This window comes from Salmo salar, chromosome ssa16, assembly GCF_905237065.1.
Source record: "Salmo salar chromosome ssa16, Ssal_v3.1, whole genome shotgun sequence".
Lineage (NCBI taxonomy): Eukaryota > Metazoa > Chordata > Actinopteri > Salmoniformes > Salmonidae > Salmo > Salmo salar.
The window spans coordinates 63637108-63656722 of NC_059457.1; the positions used below are offsets into that span (position 1 = coordinate 63637108).

Genomic DNA, 19615 nt, shown 5'->3' on the forward strand with positions numbered 1-19615 from the left:
GGACCAGCAGCTCCATCGGTTGGATATGCTGGTTCTGTTGACTCTGATGATCCAAGCAGCAGCAGGAACAGCAGCAACAGCAGCAGAAGAAGCAGCAGTAGGAGCAGCAACTGCATTAGGACCCGCACAACAGCAGGGGCAGCAGCAACAGCAGCAGAAGAAGCAGCAGTAGGAGCAGCAACTGCATTAGGACCCGCACAACAGCAGGGGCAGCAGCAACTGCAGCAGAAGAAGCAGCAGTAGAGCCACACAGCAGGAGCAGCAGAAACAGCAGTAGGAGCAGCAGCAGTAGGAGCAGCAGCAACAGCAGTAGAAGCCACACAGCAGGAGCAGCAGAAACAGCAGTAGGAGCAGCAGCAACAGCAGATGAAGCAGTAGTATCAACAGCTTTGCTTCCTCCACTGTCCAACTGCCCCATACTGGGCTCATCAATACATACCTGGCTAACTAGCAAAAAGATAATCTAGTCTGATCTAATTATTAGACCAGTGGGGTATTAATGCAGATGGTTAACCCCAAGCTTTAGCCATCTATATATAGCCACTATGCTTCATCAGTTTTATACACTGTAGGTGATCAATCTTATTGCTATAATAACACGCCCGTCTGATAATATGGGCCATGTAGGCCTACTTTTTAATAATATATTATTGGGATAATTTTAGGGGGTGGGAGGGGTAAAGCATTTTAAAATGCCAATAACTGGCCATGTACAAAGTGTTATGCTTTTTTTTCTTATAAAATGCTGTAAAATCCAATCATGGATATGGGAAATCCACTCTGCAAATGGCCTGTGGGGCACTCACCTGCTCTTCGTAAAAGCATGAATCTATTCTGCTGGCAGCCGAATTGGATGGTAGGGACAGCCAGTGTTAGTGATGGTGTTGTCCTCAGACGAGTCCTCAGCTCTTGGTCACTGGACGACTGCTATACTAGCTTTGTGTCCCCTTATGATGGGCCTAAAGGCATTCAAACTGTGGTTACGGATTTTATATTGCATACACTAATGGGGTCGAATAGACAGGGGACGGGGTGTGGTGGGATGGTAGGCCTAACTATTTTACAATTAATTTGTGTTAATTAGATGTTGACCTACCATTGCCAAAAAAATGCTCTTCAAAACCCTCTGAACAATTCACTCCGGCATACTGTAGGGAAATAAATGTAATCCCACCATTCAATCACTTTTGCATATTCAATGGAAACCAAATTATAATTGTTTTATTGTTTATAACAATCAGTATTTATGGAATCTACAAGCAATTCAGAAATCAGCTCAGGCCCAAACCTGGCTTTAAAGTAACATTAAATACTGCATTTTATTGGTGCGGGGTTGGCCATCACGTCTGTGCTTTTCTGGGAAGGACGGGAGGAGTAGCAGCATGCTCAATCTCGTTTGTGTCAGGATTCAGCACAAGTTTCATTAAGAAACAGACGAACAAATAACAGGATGTGCTCAGAGGTGTTAAGATTCCTTCACCTCCACACCCAACCTTCATCGGGGTAAGGGTGGGGAGCTAAAGCATGCTGGGAATCTATCTTCTCCAGACAGTAAAGCCCCTTGCTGAAACTACAGAGGGACGTAGGACTGGTGTTGGGCTGGCCCAGTCAGATATACTGAAGCAGAAAATGTGAATCTTTGATAGGTGGAGAGCACTTCTTTAGGGTGGGCTGCTGTGGCAGGAAGTGGGGTGCATGTTGGAGGAAGTGGTACCGCTGAAACAGGAAAGTTCTGGAGCATGTGGCTGAGGTGAACCACAATGCTGTGCGGAGAAGACCAACAGGGGGCCTCAAGCTGGGGTGCAGGGAGTGTTTGGTGCTAGAGAGATACACCCTCTGGTATCTACCATTCAGTCCTGCTGTCTGTCACCCCCCTCTCACTGGAAGGATGCATTCACAGGGAGTCAAATGCAACAATTCCATGAAAAATTTTGTTCTGTGTCACAATCATAATTTATATTTTAACTTACGTCTAAAAAGTTTATTCAGTTATACCCCCCACCCTCCTGCTGAGTTGTAACTTATTTTTGAAGGAGGATGGCTGCACAGGGTCTGTCTGTGCGGGGACCGCAACAACCGCTCAGACACCGAGCGTTGACAGTAGAGGGACCGTAACGTGACTGCCATAAAGAGTTCTAGTTTTCCTTTTTGCCCTCCATTTTGCCGTAAGTAGAGCCGGTTTTGTTCACCTCAGATACACTGATCAGGCGGCGCACTGCTATGGAGGCTGTGGAGAGAGAGACAGAGAGATTTGTCAATAATAGTAGAAAGAAAGAAGAAGACAAAAAAACGGAGGTATAATACAAATTAACAAAGTGCAGATACAGGAGTAGGTAATCACATATAAATACTATACAGGGCTCAACACTGTGACCAAAACACTCACATTCAGTCATCATGCGCTGTTTGAATTAACATTTCTAAAGTATTTCCCAAAAAACGTCCCCAATTAAAATGTTGACTGCAAAGATAGAATCTGGAAAACAGATTTTACGAAAAGATAAAACTGATTTTATAGGGCCCTACAACTGTAGAGTGACACTGTTCAAAATCGCTAACAATAGCACCTTTTTAGAGATTGCGCAAAGGATCGTTTTTTCCCCCCCCTCAACAAACAATCAATGTGAATATGATAGTCAGGTTAAAAAACCCTTAGGTCAAAGGGCCCAGGGCTGGGTTAGCAATTTGATTTAGAATTTTAGGTCTCCTGTAAATATAAAAAATATATATAGTAATTATTTCATGAAAAATTGAATTTGGTCTTACTGCTATTAGCCCGTATTAACGTATTGAATAACATATTCATACATGGCACAACAGACAGTCCAAAAATACATCAAAAGGAGATATGTTTTGAAGAGACAAATTCTTATTATTTTTACCTGTATTTAACCCCTTTTTTGGCACTAAAGTACTTCCATATATTTTCCCATAATTTTTTTTTTTTTACTCGTATCGGTCTGTCTACCTTCAGACGAGGCTTGTGAGGCTTGTGGGAATCCTGTATGTGTTTGTGAGAGATATCTTTCCATAGAGGGGTCATATTAGTTTGTACCGCAAACCGTTCCGACACTACAAAGGTTTTCGTGAGAAGACTGATTTTCAGGATGTCTCCTGGTCTGACAAACACAGCTGTAGCTCTGCCACCTTCCACCCCAAATGCAGAAGGCCGACATCGGAGGATGCGGTGGCTTGAGCAGCCCATGCAAAAACAACAGATAACTATCTTAAGCAGAGAGATTGACTTAGATGGGAATTTTTTTTATGCTCATTTGATTTCCGCAGGGGCGCTTACATAATTTAAAAGATGGCTAGTTATTATCAGCCTTGTTCTGTATGGAATGCAAAACCACAGGTCAAGTCATTAACCGGCGCTCAGTTGCGAAGAAATTGGTGCGTCCAAATCTTGTGCTGGTGCTATCAACTGAAAAAGTCCCACCAGTGGAAAAAGGTAGTCTAGAGCAATGCTATATGAAACTATACATTTAGAGCAGAATAATTTAATATTTTTTAAATATTTATTTATTTAACCTTTATTTAACTAGGCAAGTCAGTTAAGAACAAATTCTTATTTACAATGACGGCCTACCCGGCCAAACCCGGACGACGCTGGGCCAATTGTGTGCCGCCCTATGGGACTCCCAATCACGGCCGGATGTGATACAGCCTGGATTCGAACCAGGAACTGTAGTGGCGCCTCTTGCACTGAGATGCAGTGCCTTAGACCACTGCGCCTCACGGGAGCCCTAGTCCTGGAATAAAATCCATGCTTCATGGAGAATCTCTATTGAAATAGCTTTTTAGTCTAGGACTAGGCTTATTCTGTGTTCGGGAAACCAGCCAATAACGAGTCAAAATGAGATTATTTAGTATAGGCAGGTCCTAACGACATAAGAACTTGGAAAAAGCAGTAGGCTAAGCGCAGGCTAAATGGGTGGCATCCGCACCGATGATGCAGAAGATCAAGAAGACGACGATAAGGACGGGAGAGCCGCTGACAAACACCCCACAGGCGAAGTTTAGGAGGGGGGTGAGAAGCAGGGTGGCCCAGAAGAGGAAGTTGAGCAGCGTCCACAGCCGACGGGGGGGCTTGATAGCGGGACCGGGGAAACTGCCCTCCTTCTCGTAGTGCTCCTGCAGTGCATCCTACAGAAAGAGAAAGGAAGAAAGAGAGAATGTTGTCAATATTTAATTAGTGGAGAGAGTCATTGACTTATGGCTAGAAAGGGTAAAGAAATGGGACGGAAAGGTGAGTTTCCGGCACCTTCCGCTGGTAGAGCTTGTGAAGCCAGGTTGCACACTCCTTCTCATCCTCTGGGATTTCCTCCACTGGGTACCGCCTATACAGGAAGAAGGGGAACTGTCAATTCAGTACAACGCTACTAAAGGGCAGCAAGTCACTGTACTGGTGATACAGTAAGTCAGCAGGTCAAAGGACCCATAGGTAACTGTTAGGACCAGTGCACTGCCTTTGTTTGTGGGAGAGGGATAGGCGCCACCTACGTGATATTCATATCCGCCATGTACTTCTTCCCACTGACGATTCCCAGCAGTGTTGGGACCTTCTTGTCTCTGAAATTTAGTGTCACGTCGTACACAGCAGATACTGAGAAAGGAAAGAGTGCGACCATAAGTGTGATGCAGCAAATGTGTGTGTGTGTGTGCACGTGCTTGTGTGTGCTTGTGTCCCACCTGTGCCTTTGAGACAGCTCAGTGTTGTGGTGAAGCCTTTGGTTCTGGGCAGTAGATGGTATTTGAGTTTTGGTAGACCTTTACTCTCTGCTACCTCCATACTGATCTCATGCTTCTTCGGTGTGAAACGGGTGCCTTCACAGTACAAGAGGAACTGAAGAAAGAGAGAGAAGTCGACACACGCGCACACTGTTGATGTCTTTGGAAGTGACCCTGTTGATGTCTTTGGAGCGGTAAACACTTAACACACTAAGCTCATGACCTTGTAATCCCTACGTGTCCCACTGGAAACAACAGAAGGTAGGAACGCCAACAGAGGTGAACTACCTCAGACACACCCTGATGTGCCTCTCTGGCAACACTGTCCACAGTAACACGTACACATGTACAAACAACATACACACAGAATCTCAGTTGTATTTCTTTGATTCCTCCCCTCAGACCCTCTCTTCCCTCGCATTTTCCCCCATGAGAGTTTGTCAGATTACTGGCTTAAATTGTGTGCACGTACCCGCCAACGAATCTGGGGCGTGTTTATTTGGGCACTCAGTGGAAAACATTATTCAATGGTAAACAGAAATGGGCATTTTTCATCTGTTTGATGCCTAATGAACACGCCCCAGGGTACAACTCCATACAGAGACAGGCTGATGGTCAAAGGGAGAGGGGCAAACGTCATTTTGTTGTCGGTTTGTCGTCCTACTCACCCACATAAACTCAGGGTAATCCTTTAGCTGGGTCAGGCCATTGAACACGGTGTCTCTGTCCTCCTCCCACTTCCTCTTACAGAAGACAATCTCCAGGAAGTACCAGGTCCAGCCAATCAGAGGCACCTTCAGCAGTTCGTACTTGGCCAAGACCTTTGAAGCCTGAGAAGACAAGGCGAAACGACTTTGTTCAGCCAACCTACCAAACATGATATTTTCATAAACAGTAGATATAGGCAGCTAAACACATCCCCTCTATCACGTACTCACTCCAAGCACGCCGTAGCGTTCACACATGGTCCAGCCGCAGAGGAAGTCGATCTCGTAGTTGTGGTTGAGGATGATGATGACGTGCTCCTTGCCAAATTTGTCCACCGTGGCCTGGTCTGTGAATATGGTGCATTCTGTACCTGACCACCACTCCAGCAGCATCACCAGCTCTACAGGACAGAGAGTGCCAGCAGAGAGTTAACAACGAACCGGTGTAAACTCCGTCACAATGACCCACCCACCCACAATGACCCAAACTGGTGTCAATTTTGTCCCCCCACACCAGACGCAATCAGGAAACGCAGGTTGAAATATCAAAACCAACTATATTAATTTGGTGACTTGTCTATAAGCAAACATTTATGGCAATTTAGCTAGCTAGCTTTCTGTTGCTAGCTATTTTGTCCTGGGATATAAACATTGGGTTGTTATTTTACCTGAAATGCACAAGGTTCTCCCCCCGACAATTAATCCACAGATAAAAGGGTAAACTGAGTTTGTTTCTAGTAATCTCTCCTCCTTCAGGCTTCTTCTTCTGACTTTATATGGTGGTTGGCAACCAACTTTAAGGCACATTACCACCACCAACTGGACTGGATTGTGAACCTTAGTTCGTCTTTCAATCACCCACGTGGGTATATGCTCCTAAAAACCAATGAGGAGATGGGAGAGGCGGGACTTGCAGCGCATCAAGTGTCACAAATAGAACCAAGTTCTATTTTAGCGCCTGGCTACGCAGACGTGCGTGGGCAGAGTGGGTGCAATAACAATAACGTGTACATTTATTTTGCAACGCTCGCGCATGCAATGGGAGCGGTCTGGTCAGCATGTAACCAGTCGCAACGAACCGTCGCAATGAACTACATTACATCAGTCTCAATTCCTGTAAAAATCAGTGTAAACTCAGTGAAGAACAGTGCAACCACCACACACACACTCCAAGCATGCCGTGGTGCAGCCACAGAGTACTATCTGCGCATCAACCAGTCCATCCTAAGTCTGCTCATGATTATTAAGAACACCATCAATGACTAACCAAATCATTTTTATGTTTTCTGATTATAGTTGGTCCAACCGAAGTTGGCTCAATTACTCAAATTCCATTTTGTTTTTTTGTGAGCTCAAAGGGCATTTCTCAAGAGAGAAATCCTATCAAGCACGAAAGACATCAAATCAAGAACTGTGGGATGCTGTAGGGAGTCGTAGTTTTCAATAGACAAATATTCAACCTAGTTCAGAAAACGTGGTAATTAACTACAATGACCAAAATCCATTGCGCCCATTGTTCACCGGCCGCCCCACACACAGACCGCATGAGAGAGGAATGCACACAACACAGCAACTAGAGGGATCGAGGGAAACACCAAAACCAGTACAACATGTGGGTGGAGTTTGCACTGCATTTAAGACTGGTTTCTTTTGGGTCAACAGCCAGAATGTGCTGCTCTTTTTCGAGCCTAGCCCCCCCCAGACACACAAACAAATACACACACGACTCAAGACTACGAGTGTGACTCACGGCTCCAGAGGGAGTAGGAGAGGCGGGTGTTGATCTTTCTGTAGAGCTGCCTGTCGATGGGCCATAGGACGCAGGTGCAGAGCTGAATGAAGTTGATGATGAGGCCGCTGACCACAAACACAAAGCCAACGAGCAGCTGAAGGATGAACAGGCTCTTGATGTACGCTATCAGCCCCATGGCCAGGGCTGTCTGGGGGCTAGCAGGGCTACCAACACACTACGGCCGACCTGGGGGAGAACACCATAAAGAAAAAATGCATTTCCGTTTAATTCTGTGGAAAATGCCACCAGCTTGCACCGGTTCTCCATATGATGTTGAGAAATAGTGCATTGTGGGTAGTTCTGAAGATATCCAAAATAAGTTCATAAATATGTTAAAAAAAAACATGACTTTGATCGTGACTACAGTAACTAAGTATTTGACAACACTGTTGTTACTTCGGTGAGTAAAAACGAATGCATCCTACCCTTTAAAAGAGAATGTTTATGAATATGAGGGCAAGGAGTTTCACCTGACTAACAGATCTGACCAGGAATAAGTCTGAGCCTTATTGGCTATGACGAGGACCCAAAGTTTTCCTAGTCAGGTCACACGGTCAGGGAAAACTCCTGACCCCTTCGATGAGGCTGGGTTAATAGTGGAAGAGAGATCATTTTCTGAAATTCCAGTGCAACTTACCACGGTGGAATCCCTTCACAAGCCCCGTTTGCACGGCCCGTCAGCCAATACCACAGACCTGTGGGACAGAGAAGAACCCCATTACAAACTATTCACAATCAGTTATTTAACTCGGCAAGTCAGTGAAGAACACATTCTTATTTACAACAGTGGGTTAACTGCCTTGTTCAGGGGCAGAACGACAGATTTTTAACTTGTCAGCTCGGGGATGCGATCCAGTAACCTTTCGGTCACTGGCCCAACACTCTAACCACTAGGTTACCCTGCCGTCCCAGTTTAAAGACGGGAAGATCTGAACAATCTTAACTCTTTCCCAAAACAGAATCTAACTTGCACCAAATGGCCGCAAAAAGAAAAAAAACTGCAAACAACATAGAACTGAATTATTCAGAGAACTGTGACAAAAAAAGGAAAGAAAGAGCAGGTTAATTCTGAGAAGTTCAGCAGACAACCAGTTAGTTTCTGTGATTCAGTTTCTGTGATTCATTTCCATTTATATTTCCCCAATATAAAATAGGAAAGTATCAGGCTAAAAACACAGCTTGCCCACAAAAATAAACTCCTTTTCACCCAAATGGCGTTGCACATAACCTCCCTCTCACTGATATGTACATGTCCGCACACACACACACACACACACACACACACACACACACACACACACACACGCCCTTTCACCTCGTTGGAACACGGTCAGCAACACGCTCTCTTTTTCACACACACACAGACACCCACACCAGGTGTCCAACTCCTAAACTAGCCCAATTCAGTGTTTTGACAACTTTTGTTTTCAACGTTTGTGCAGCAAGGCACAAACTTGCCTTGCTGCAGCACAGCTGCGATCCCCAAGGTAGCGTTTTCACCCCTTCTCCCGCCGCACACCCTCTCCCCTTGCTTCTGTGCCTGTCAATCTATCAATCTAATATATTTTATACAGCCCTTTTTACATCAGCAGTTGTCACAAAGTGTTAACAGTTTGTGCGCTCTTGCTGTGACTTCTGTTGCAGATAGATACTCCCAGAATTGAGTGGGAAAAGTCGCCAAATGCTATCAAAACTCTCCAAGGCAGCCTGATAAGTAGCTGCATTTGTTGCTAGGCTCTTTTAACAGTAACGGTCTCTGGAGCAGTTTCAAAACTTGCTAAATATAGCAACAACGGCTCTAAATTGGCAACATTGGCCCCATTCAGCATCTCTGGGATTCTGGTATGTCCTCTTTGCTAACTCTAGACCCCACACACACCCTCAAACAGCAGGCCTGCACCACTCCACTCCCTCCCACATGTTACGATCATTAGTAATACTACAGAATTAGTAATACTGTATCCACTAGATTTCATCTACTGTGCCCCAATTCCTATGTCCAGTCTCAGGAATAAAATAGGCTACTTTCCAAAGCTATACTGAACCCATCCTAAAACACTGATAACTACACAGTGGCCTAATAACAGAATGAGCATTAAGTCAAAGTCACACTGTTTTTGTCAAATCAATATCCTAGAAACAAAGAGTCAAACCAATGGCTGTGTGTGTGTGCGTGCGTGCTACAGGCCTGCTGTACCAACTCTATAGGAGGTCCCACTCACAGAGCGTGGACTTGAGTGACCTCAAGCATCTGATCAGGGGTCCGCCCTATGTTCCCTCCAGCCCTGTGGTCCCTCCAGCCCTGTGGTCCCTCAGTACCCACTGGACCAATTTCAATCAAAATTGGCACCAATGCTTATTGTTATAAATGTAGAACATGCTGAGTATTTCAGCATCTACACAAATGTGAGAGTATATATGGAACCTACTGAACTGTTTAAATCACTATGACCTTGACCTTTTGTCAATATTCCAGCAGCCCAAAAGGCATTTTCTGAGATGTATGTATGTATGTATGTATGTATCTCAGCATCTACTCAAGTAATTTGAACATATAGGGCTGTAGGAACTGAAGGAACAGAGGGCTGTAGGAACTGAAGGAACAGAGGGCTGTGGGAACTGAGGGAACAGAGGGAACAGAGGGCTGTGGGAACTGAGGGAACAGAGGGAACAGAGGGCTGTGGGAACTGAGGGAACAGAGGGAACAGAGGGCTGTGGGAACTGAGGGAACAGAGGGCTGTGGGAACTGAGGGAACAGAGGGAACAGAGGGCTGTGGGAACTGAGGGAACATAGGGCTGTGGGAACAGAGGGACCATAGGGCTGTGGGAACAGAGGGACCATAGGGCTGTGGGAACTGAGGGACCATAGGGCTGTGGGAACTGAGGGACCATAGGGCTGTGGGAACTGAGGGACCATAGGGCTGTGGGAACTGAGGGACCATAGGGCTGTGGGAACTGAGGGACCATAGGGCTGTGGGAACTGAGGGACCATAGGGCTGTGGGAACTGAGGGACCATAGGGCTGTGGGAACTGAGCGACCATAGGGCTGTGGGAACTGAGCGACCATAGGGCTGTGGGAACTGAGCGACCATAGGGCTGTGGGAACTGAGCGACCATAGGGCTGTGGGAACTGAGCGACCATAGGGCTGTGGGAACTGAGGGACCATAGGGCTGTGGGACCATAGGACTGAGGGACCATAGGGCTGTGGGAACATAGGGCTGTGGGAACATAGGGCTGTGGGAACATAGGGCTGTGGGAACATAGGGCTGTGGGAACATAGGGCTGTGGGAACTGAGGGAACATAGGGCTGTGGGAACTGAGGGAACATAGGGCTGTGGGAACTGAGGGAACATAGGGCTGTGGGAACTGAGGGAACATAGGGCTGTGGGAACTGAGGGAACATAGGGCTGTGGGAACTGAGGGAACATAGGGCTGTGGGAACATAGGGCTGTGGGAACTGAGGGCTGTGGGAACTGAGGGCTGTGGGAACTGAGGGCTGTGGGAACTGAGGGCTGTGGGAACTGAGGGCTGTGGGAACTGAGGGAACAGAGGGATGAGAGAACATTAACATGGTCCCGCTGAACAAACACTCACCATCCTCTGTGTGTGTGTGTGTGTGTGTGTGTAACGGAGTTGGATTCATAACCTCACTACTTAGCGTGGGTGGAGACATTTCAAGCTATTGAACTGCTAGGTTTTCTATAGTTGGCTAAGACACGGTCAAGAGGACAGTAGTGGTGCCGTGACCCGGATCTGCAGCTGCACTCTGCTCAACAACTGGGGTCACTGTGGAATGAGTTTAGAGCTTGAAACGTCTCTGTGCTATCGAACTGCTATCTTTTCAACAGCGTAGTCCACAGTGTAGTCAAGTGCGGGTCACTTGTGTTTGAGAAGTAGAGGATCCGAGATCAAGGGTCGGTAAGGACTTGTGAGGAAGGAAGCTATACTGTTGAGCAAGCACAGTGACGCGTGTGCATATTTCTCTGTGGGTTGACTATGATTTCCCAATACACTTTCTAAATACTTCAAAATTCTATTCTAACTTCACTGCCCTGAGGAGTTGTGATGGATGCCATAAAGCCAAGGCATAACAGGGTGTGGTGTAGGTCTGTAGGACCCATGTTTTAAATGGCCCATTAAATGAAGGCCGTTTCATGCAGATAGCACTGAAGAGGGACAGAAAACGACCTTATCCGAAGCTCAAGAATCAAGCAGACTTCCACAAGGGTGACATTCTCTACGGATACTGATCTTTTGGCATAGGCTAATCAAACTTCAGGTTTGTCCCACATTGACATCAGGTTGCAATGCCTTGGACTGCTTCCTTCACCAAACAACCACGGCAGTCAAACGTCAAAAGGTGCACCCACGCTAAGTCAACTCTGCAAGCGGTCTAATAATACAAGCAGTTGCTACAGTGCGTCTGGCACCTGCGAGCAGATAATAGCATGCATGGTTAAAATGCAGTTGATCTCCATTGAAACTACCGGTGTAGCCTATTTCTCTACAGTAGGAGCATCAGTTCACAGTCAAACAGGTGATTCTGAGTTTTAACACGGTATTACTAAGGAAAAAATGGCTCCATCGTCTCAACGAGGTCAATATTCATAAATAACATCCCATTCCCGCCAATAACCCCTGGGAAAGCAGCAGAAATACCACTAACCTTGTTCTGGAAGAGAGAGCTAGTAGTTTTGTCAAAGTGTGAAGCCCTAGCTTCGCCCACAGTCAGGAACAGAGTGAGAATTACAAATAGTGGGAAAGAGAGCGCGAGAAACACCAGCCCTCCTCAGTAAACATGAGTGAACTTTGGAGTCTTGCCTAAGAGACTAATGACATCTCACAAGGCCGTCCATTAGCAGAGTGGGAAACTTGTCCCCACACAGGAAAGAAAAGGGAGAGCGAGACAAAACAAGAGAGGGAGACGCTCCCCCAGCCTGCCTGGTGGAGCGGGTGTGTTTGGGGGGGAGAGGGAGGGGAGAGTCTGCTATCACCTGATCCCCTCAGACGAATGGCTGGCCTCAATACTGGGACAACGAACCGAGTGAGACACACACACACAAAGAGGTTAAAAAAGTTCAGCCAGAATTTCCCCCCCAGGTATAAGGGCGGTGGGGGAGACTGTGTCCTGCGTTCTTCTCCCCTCCACACACACTATTCTAATTACTGAATGAAATTGAGTGGAAGAAATAGAACACGTGTAAAAAAAAATGATAATAATTACAAATAAAAGTCTATACCCAGGCCTAGAGGTTTTTTGGGGATGTTCAGATGTCTCTCAACTCATATCTTGCTTTCTATGGGCATGGTGCTTGTATAGGCTGCTTGTCTATTAGTTTGAAACCAACTGGTGTGTCCGTGTTATTTGATGATAATTTGATGATTTACCCAAACATTTCCTAAGAAGTCCACTGTTTCTCAACTAGGGGGCCTCAGACAGTTTTCAGTAGATAAAACTACAAATTCAAAATAACAGCAGTAAGGCTAAAACATCTTACATTTAGTATGTATGTAGGCATTAACACATTGACACTTATAAAAATAACATTTCACAATGTGATTTCCGCTGTAGGGGTCCCCAAATATTTGTGTAAGCATTTCAGTGAGTCTTGAAATAGAAAAGATGTACAACCCCTGGCCTAGCCTACAAGGCATGCAAAGGATGTAAATTGCCATTGATTATGTACCAGGTTAAAGCCATTTAGCAGGCTACCAAGTACGCAAGGGTACACACACACACACACACACACACACACACACACACACACACACACACACACACACACACACAAAAGGCCTGATTGGACGTGGGACGTGGCAGAGATTAGCAATAGCCACTCAGGGCTAAACTGATTAACAGGGAAAAACAGTCTGGCCTCCATTGGCCTTCCAAAGGCCAAAATGGGCTAAACTCGGCCAAGATGTCCAGCAGCAGAAGGACCCGAGCCACTCCAGAACAAATAACAAGACAAACCCACAGAAGTCAACTTAATTTAAAGTGCTTCCGAGACAACAACCAACCAAGCCCAGTCTACACTCCCAAAAACCAGTGTCAGGTAGTACAAGAGATTTTAGATTATAGTTTGTGGTTGCACACAGCCTCAAGCAGTTGGAGTCAACGAACGGACTCACTGTGGAAGCGGAACCATTCATGTCTATAAAGTTCTTATAAAGTTCTGACGCGGTCCTTCACTGCTCCCTCAACAGGACTTACCAGTAGGTATAGTAGGCGATCGCCAGCACCACCAGTGCCCCACAGAGCCCTGTAAAGAGCATCACAGCCCCCTGGTTCAGCATCTTCGCCCCCCTCCTTGATTACCTTCCCCCCCAGGAGAAAAAAAAGGATCACGGGAAAAAAAAGAGATAAAAATCTCCAAAGCGTTTTAAGAGGAGGACAAAGGGGAGTCAGTGTCCACGGTGCCTGAGACTCATGCTTATGTTAATCCCCATAGGAGACAAGATAAATGATGATGATGACAGCATGAACGCTAAGTCCCAAGGAAAAGAGGAGGATGAGGAGGGAGTGTCCATCGGCGCAACAGGAAAGCAACTCAAGTGAGAAACGTAAGAGCTAGTCGGCGACGGCTTCGTACCAGATCGCCGCGAGACGAGAACAACCACCAAGACACACTGGTTTAAAAGTGTTAAAACAGACGGAACACAGAAGGAGCCTCTCCTTTGTACAGAGAGGAAAAGGAGAGATGTTGGATAACGTGGCTCTAATCTGGTCCAGAACAGATTAGCACTGATTAGTGCTCTTGCAGCAGTACCCTGGATAAGTCACCTCTCATTTCCATCCATATGTATGGGGGGGTTGGGTGGAGAAGCTCAGCTGCTGTGATGGGTCCAGCCATGACGAAGGGCCTGGGTCGCATTCATTAGTCACCAAATGGAAGAAAACAGATGGAAACAGGGAGTGCCTGAATTGATCTGATAAGATGCACATTTTAACTTTCCGTTGCTAAACGCTTTAAAAACGCTTTGTTACAGTGCTTTCACGGAGGTGATCAGGCCCCACAGCACTATCCGATCTTGGACTCAAAACTGGTGGTCCACTTCAGGCATGCGCAGACCAGCTCGCATTACCATTCCTGAAGCTGTTTCGCTGATCGTCCCAATACCTAAAAACAACCGGCCAAAAGAAAATAACGATTTACGCCCTAAATAGATCAAAGTTTGTATCAATTTAACCTTGTTTGTTGAAAATGTGTTAATGTTCAGATTGAGCTTCGGGGCTCTTAACAAAACTCCCCCTACAGAAGATGCCTTTACTCTTATGTGACATGTAATGGAACTGAGTCATGGTCAAGGGCTAGTGGTTGACTGACATTAGCTGGTCTAATTCATTCACACGTGGGAGCGTATTATAAACATAAATACCTGTTGGTTAATTCCACATGCATATTTAAACTGACTTTAGTTAGCAAAATAGTTAGCAAACACAGTCCAATTTTCATGTGAATGACAGCTTTGATATCATAAGGTGAATGCACCTACTTGTAAGTCGCTCTGGATAAGAGTGTCTGCTAAATGACGTAAATGTAAATGTTAACTGAAAGTCACAGCTAGCTAGGCTAACTTCTGCTAGCTATCTAGTTTCTCTCTAACGTTAACTCGAACTTGGTCATAACCATAATATGTGAATTGAGTTGAGCCTGTTATTTCAATTATTTCAAGGTTAAAGCCTACAAAAAAATCAATTGTGAAGCATTTGCGAGTGCGACACACTAGGTTGGCAGGAACATTAAGCGCTCGGCATTTAAACATGTTGTATTAAATCAGTCTATATATTGTGCATTTAGACTGTGAATTACTTAAAATTAAATTAAACTATAAATTACTTATTAGGCTCAGTCTACAGTCTGAGTCTGTGGCTTCAAGCTCATGAGATGGTGCCTGGAGTGCAGGCCAGCAGCGGAGAACACCCTCTCGGTGCGGTGTGGTTCCAGGACAACAACCTCTCCCTCAATGTGAGCAAGACAAAGGAGCTGATCGTGGACTACAGGAAAAGGCGGGCCGAACAGGCCACCATTAACATCGATGGGGCTGTAGTGGAGCCAGTCGAACTATCGTGGTCCAAACATACCAAGACAGTGGTGAAGAGGGCACGGTAACACCTTTTCCCCCTCAGGAGACTGAAAAGATTTGGCATGGGTCCCCAGATCCTCAAAAAGTTCTACAGCTGCACCATCGAGAGCATCTTGACCGGTTGCATCACCGCCTGGTATGGCAACTACTCGGCATCTGACCATAAGGCGCTACAGAGGGTAGTGTGTACGGCCCAGTACATTACCGGAGCCAAGCTTCCTGCCATCCAGGACCTATATAATAGGCGGTGTCTGAGGAAATACCAAAAAATTGTCAGAGACTCCAGTTACCCAAGTCATAGACTGTTTTCTCTGCTACCTCATGGCAAGCAGTACCGGAGCGCCAAGTCTAGGACCAAAAGGCTCCTTAACAGCTTCTACCCACAAAGCATAAGACTGCTGAACAATTAATCAAATGGCCACTGGACTATTTACATTGATGCCCCCCTCCCCCCCATTTGTTTTGTACACTGCTCCTACTTGGTGTTTATTATCTATGCATAGTCACTTCACCACTACCTACAAATTACCTACAAATTACCTTGACTATCCTGTACCCCCGCACATTGACTTGGTATCGGGACCCCCTGTATATAGCCTTGTTATTGTATTGTGTTATTTTTTTACTTTTGTTTATTTGGTAAATATTTTCTTAACTCTTCAGGGGGTTAACTGCCTTGCTCAGAGGCAGAACGACAGATTTTTACCTTGTCAGCTCGGGGATTCAATCCAGCAACCTTTCGGTTACTGGCCCAACACTCTAACCACTGGGCTATTTTATATTATGTAAGAACAATGGTGCGACACTAATAAAAATGATATTATTTTATAACAAATGCACATTCTCCCACATTGGATAACGGTCACTGTCCGCGGTTCTGAAACATCAGTGTGCTGTTGCATTGGCGCCTTTTCCTAGACCATGTTGCTATGTGCCTAATAGCAAAGTTAACCAGCATATTGGTGTTGAGAACAATGCGGCGGAGGCAGCAGTGGAGTTAGGAGATGAGAACTGTCTTGTGCAAAACATCAGGCCAAGGTAAGCCTACACAAAACAGTCTTTATTTTAAGTGTTTCTAAAATCCCTTATGTGAAAAGTGAATGGTGGAAAAATGATTGGAACCATTTCCTGTTTGACCGCTAGGTTTTATGGATATTATGACTCATGCTGTGGCATGAGTAGCACACAAGTAGCCTACAAAAAAATGTCATTAAATAAATACAAAAAAAGTAGCCTACAAATGCTTGATGGGCAGGCACACCAACAGTGTTGTTGTGCAAAATGGTATGCACTATCATCTGGATGTGTGCAACAAAAGAACATTCAGCTTCTACTACCATTGTCAAGCCGTCTACACATACAGTTTGATGCATATATTCAATAAATCCAATGTATGCGCCATACTGAACGTACTACAACTGCCTCTGCAAGGCAAACGCAGCGTTCCATTTGAAATTAATGTACTTCTGCTACCAAAATGCAAACACTGTCAGTGTGATCGAGGCGTGAGCTCATGAAGTGAACGCTACTGGAGAAGGCCGAAGTTCCAGCCTTGGGGAAACTCGTTCTGCGCTCCAGTCAAGTTGGGCACACTCGGCTCACATACTGTGGTCACAACTCCCAACCCACGAAGGCTGTCTGTGCCAATACATTCTGTCTGAGTCCAGACTGCTACGCCGTGATATGTTAAATTAGGTGGCATGTTAGCTGGCTACTGCAGTGGTTTTAGCTATCTAGTTAAGCAGGGGTGTATTCATTACGAAAACCGTTTAAACACCAAACAGAAACAAACTGAATGAAACGAGGAGGGACCTACCATTATTTGTCCAATAGAAACTCTGGTTTACGTTTTCCGTCTGAGTAAACGTTTTGCAACAGAATCGACGTAAAGATGATTTACACCCCTGCTAACTTGGATAGCATTTTAGCTAGCTAAAGTTACCTGATTTCTGGATCCTGACGACGATTAACGTTACCAAACAGGTCCAACGCGTTGGTTTTCAACTCAACACTGAAACAACATTGGTGTCTTTGCACCCCAGAGCCATAGACGTATTTATTTTTCAACATAAAGGTTTATCTTTGAGCAAACTAACTTCTAGCTAGCTACATCCTTCTGTGAAATATGCAACTTCCTGTCTATCCACCCACAAAATGTGTCCCCCTGGAAACAATGCATGACAATAAAGATAATCTATTATATTTTCAAGATAATCGAGTGACCGCTCTAACAATGGAAATACATGTCCTCAAAGATGGAAGGCAGCCGGGAGGTGGCGAGATCAGGTGGGACCATTCTAGCCAATGAGAGGCCAGATACGCGTGTGCACAACGGTCACAACTCCATAGACGCAACTCGGATATAACGTTGTTGTTTTTTCTGCCGAAATGCTACGCGCATCCAATTATATCAGTGTATTCGTAACAACCTAACCATGACCAAACTTATGTTGGTTGAAATAAGCCTCACGTAGCAAATTCATTGTTTTTTGTTGTTGACCAAATTCGACTCTCTCATCGACCTCGTTGGCAGAGAGTATACACTCTCGCTTTGCCTCTTCCTCTCTGATAACAAGCCAGCATTCCCATTATGTCCCATTTTTCTCCCAACACCTGTGACTGAATTGTAATGCAGGTAGATGTCCCTGTGCCTCTTTTCATCCTGAATATGTTAGGGTTTTTTCCTACTCTACCATGAACCTGTGAATTCCTTCAGATCATACATACTTTTTGCCAGTTCAGTCAAGGGTGACCACAAGAGTTATGTCATTTTATGGGTTTCCATGGCAACATTTTCAGATTTTAAATGTTCTCCACAAGCTGTTTATGCGTTTTGTGTCTTATAATAACTGAAGTATACACTCATGAAACATTTATGATCATTAATTGACAGCCCCATGCAGTGAGAGGGGATGCAGCTTTCAGCAGACAGTATTGATGACCCTCCAGAAAGTAGGTGTTTAAGCAATGCTTGACTTGGGCAGGACCTCACCGGTGCTAAGGAGCTCACCTGCTTGAGCTCCTGTTCCTCTTATATAATATTAGCTCAAAAGTATTGTGGAGCTCCTGCACCTAAATATAAACAGTACCAGCACCCAAAATGAGTACCGGCACCTATTTAAGCCCATGTCAAGCACTGGCTATAGGTATCCTCTTAGGTATTCTAACTCTGTGCAAACTGGTATACCTGTGTTCAGTTGAGTATAGGTAGACAGCATATGTGAGTATGATCATTCATTGACCATGCCATATAGATATACAGAATACGGTTTTCGGCAAGCACCCTACTAGTGTCATGTTCATGAATTCAATGAAATTGTCAACCTTTGTTTGTCTGCTGTATTGGAGGAAACTAATATTCATTCTTCGTTGCTTGTAGTAAAGTGTCCCCTGATAGGCATGCATTGACTTATGTACATGACAAGCATCGTATGGGATATGTTACCAGGAAAGATAGTTACCCGACATTGCAGGTAGATATTGAATGTACAATATAGATATTTTTGCATGTAATTTTTATATGCCACATTTTTTACGTACTTTCAGTTTTAGCCAACTATGGACTTCCATGACCGGCCCCTTCCTTTGGCAGTGTGTTGATACTCATTTACTTACAGAAAAAAAGCAGGTGGATATAATATAATCATTACTTTATTTTTATTGCATCATAACATACATATTATATATTATAAATGTGGATTTGTACACTACAATCTTCATTGTAACATGTTATAAAATATTCAGGCTCAAAAAACGAAGCACTAAAAACTTTACCAAACAGTTAATACATTTCATTGTTTGCCCATTGAGAAAAGAAAATGTAAAAAGAAAATCTTCAACATAAGAACAAAAGGAAGAGCCAAGCATAGACTGGTCACTGTTAAAACCACTAAGGGACAGATACAGTTACAAAGGCAGGGGGTAGTAGGGGGCATTCAGTTACGCTTAATGCTTTGTTCGTAACCAAGTGAGAAGTGGGAATTTACCACATACACCTGGGGAAAATCCACTTGAACGGCCCTCCAATTGGTAATTACTTGTGGGACACTCGTTCACCATCCTGAGCTCCCCTTTCTCCTACATGCTGACATCATCTACTAAGGACATAACCTCGAAACTGCATTTCCGGCAGTTAAATTCAACAAACATTATTTATAAAAAATGTATTAATATCGTTTTTGAACACTATAATTTGTTTACAAGTGTGACTGCTGTACTTTTAGTTTATGGTTTTCGCAGCTTGTTGGCCATTAGTCAATCGACGAGTTCAAAGCAGGTAATTGCAACCAACTAGTA

The 19615-nt window shown here is 44.8% G+C and overlaps 1 protein-coding gene across 4 annotated transcripts; it reads right to left on the reverse strand.

Annotated features, from left to right (window-relative positions):
* Positions 1 to 1194: 1194 nt before the first annotated feature.
* LOC106574312 (1-acyl-sn-glycerol-3-phosphate acyltransferase gamma) lies at positions 1195 to 17493 on the reverse strand. 4 transcript variants are annotated; one of them, XM_014150146.2, is made up of 10 exons: positions 17262 to 17493; positions 7868 to 7925; positions 7189 to 7416; positions 5670 to 5839; positions 5400 to 5561; positions 4693 to 4846; positions 4504 to 4606; positions 4265 to 4340; positions 3948 to 4146; positions 1195 to 2227 (listed from the first exon to the last, which is right to left on the reverse strand). In XM_014150146.2, the coding sequence occupies exons 3-10, from the start codon at positions 7364 to 7366 to the stop codon at positions 2136 to 2138; spliced, it is 1134 nt and encodes a 377-aa protein (XP_014005621.1). In that variant the 5' UTR covers positions 7367 to 7416; positions 7868 to 7925; positions 17262 to 17493; the 3' UTR covers positions 1195 to 2135. The 4 variants fall into 4 exon arrangements, with proteins under 4 accessions (XP_014005621.1, XP_014005624.1, XP_014005623.1 ...); XM_014150149.2 differs by lacking the exon at positions 17262 to 17493 and adding an exon at positions 17136 to 17158; XM_014150148.2 differs by lacking the exon at positions 17262 to 17493 and adding an exon at positions 13446 to 13529.
* Between the last annotated feature and the right edge of the window lie 2122 nt (positions 17494 to 19615).

Coding starts and splice junctions, on each gene's coding strand:
- LOC106574312 (XM_014150146.2), bottom strand. CDS start 7,366: ATGGGGCTGATAGCGTACATCAAGAGCCTGTTCATCCTTCAGCTGCTC. Junction 4,607..4,692: donor GAGCTGTCTCAAAGGCACAG/GTGGGACACAAG, acceptor TTCCTTTCTCAG/TATCTGCTGTGTACGACGTG. Junction 4,147..4,264: donor ACAAGCTCTACCAGCGGAAG/GTGCCGGAAACT, acceptor CTCTTTCTGTAG/GATGCACTGCAGGAGCACTA.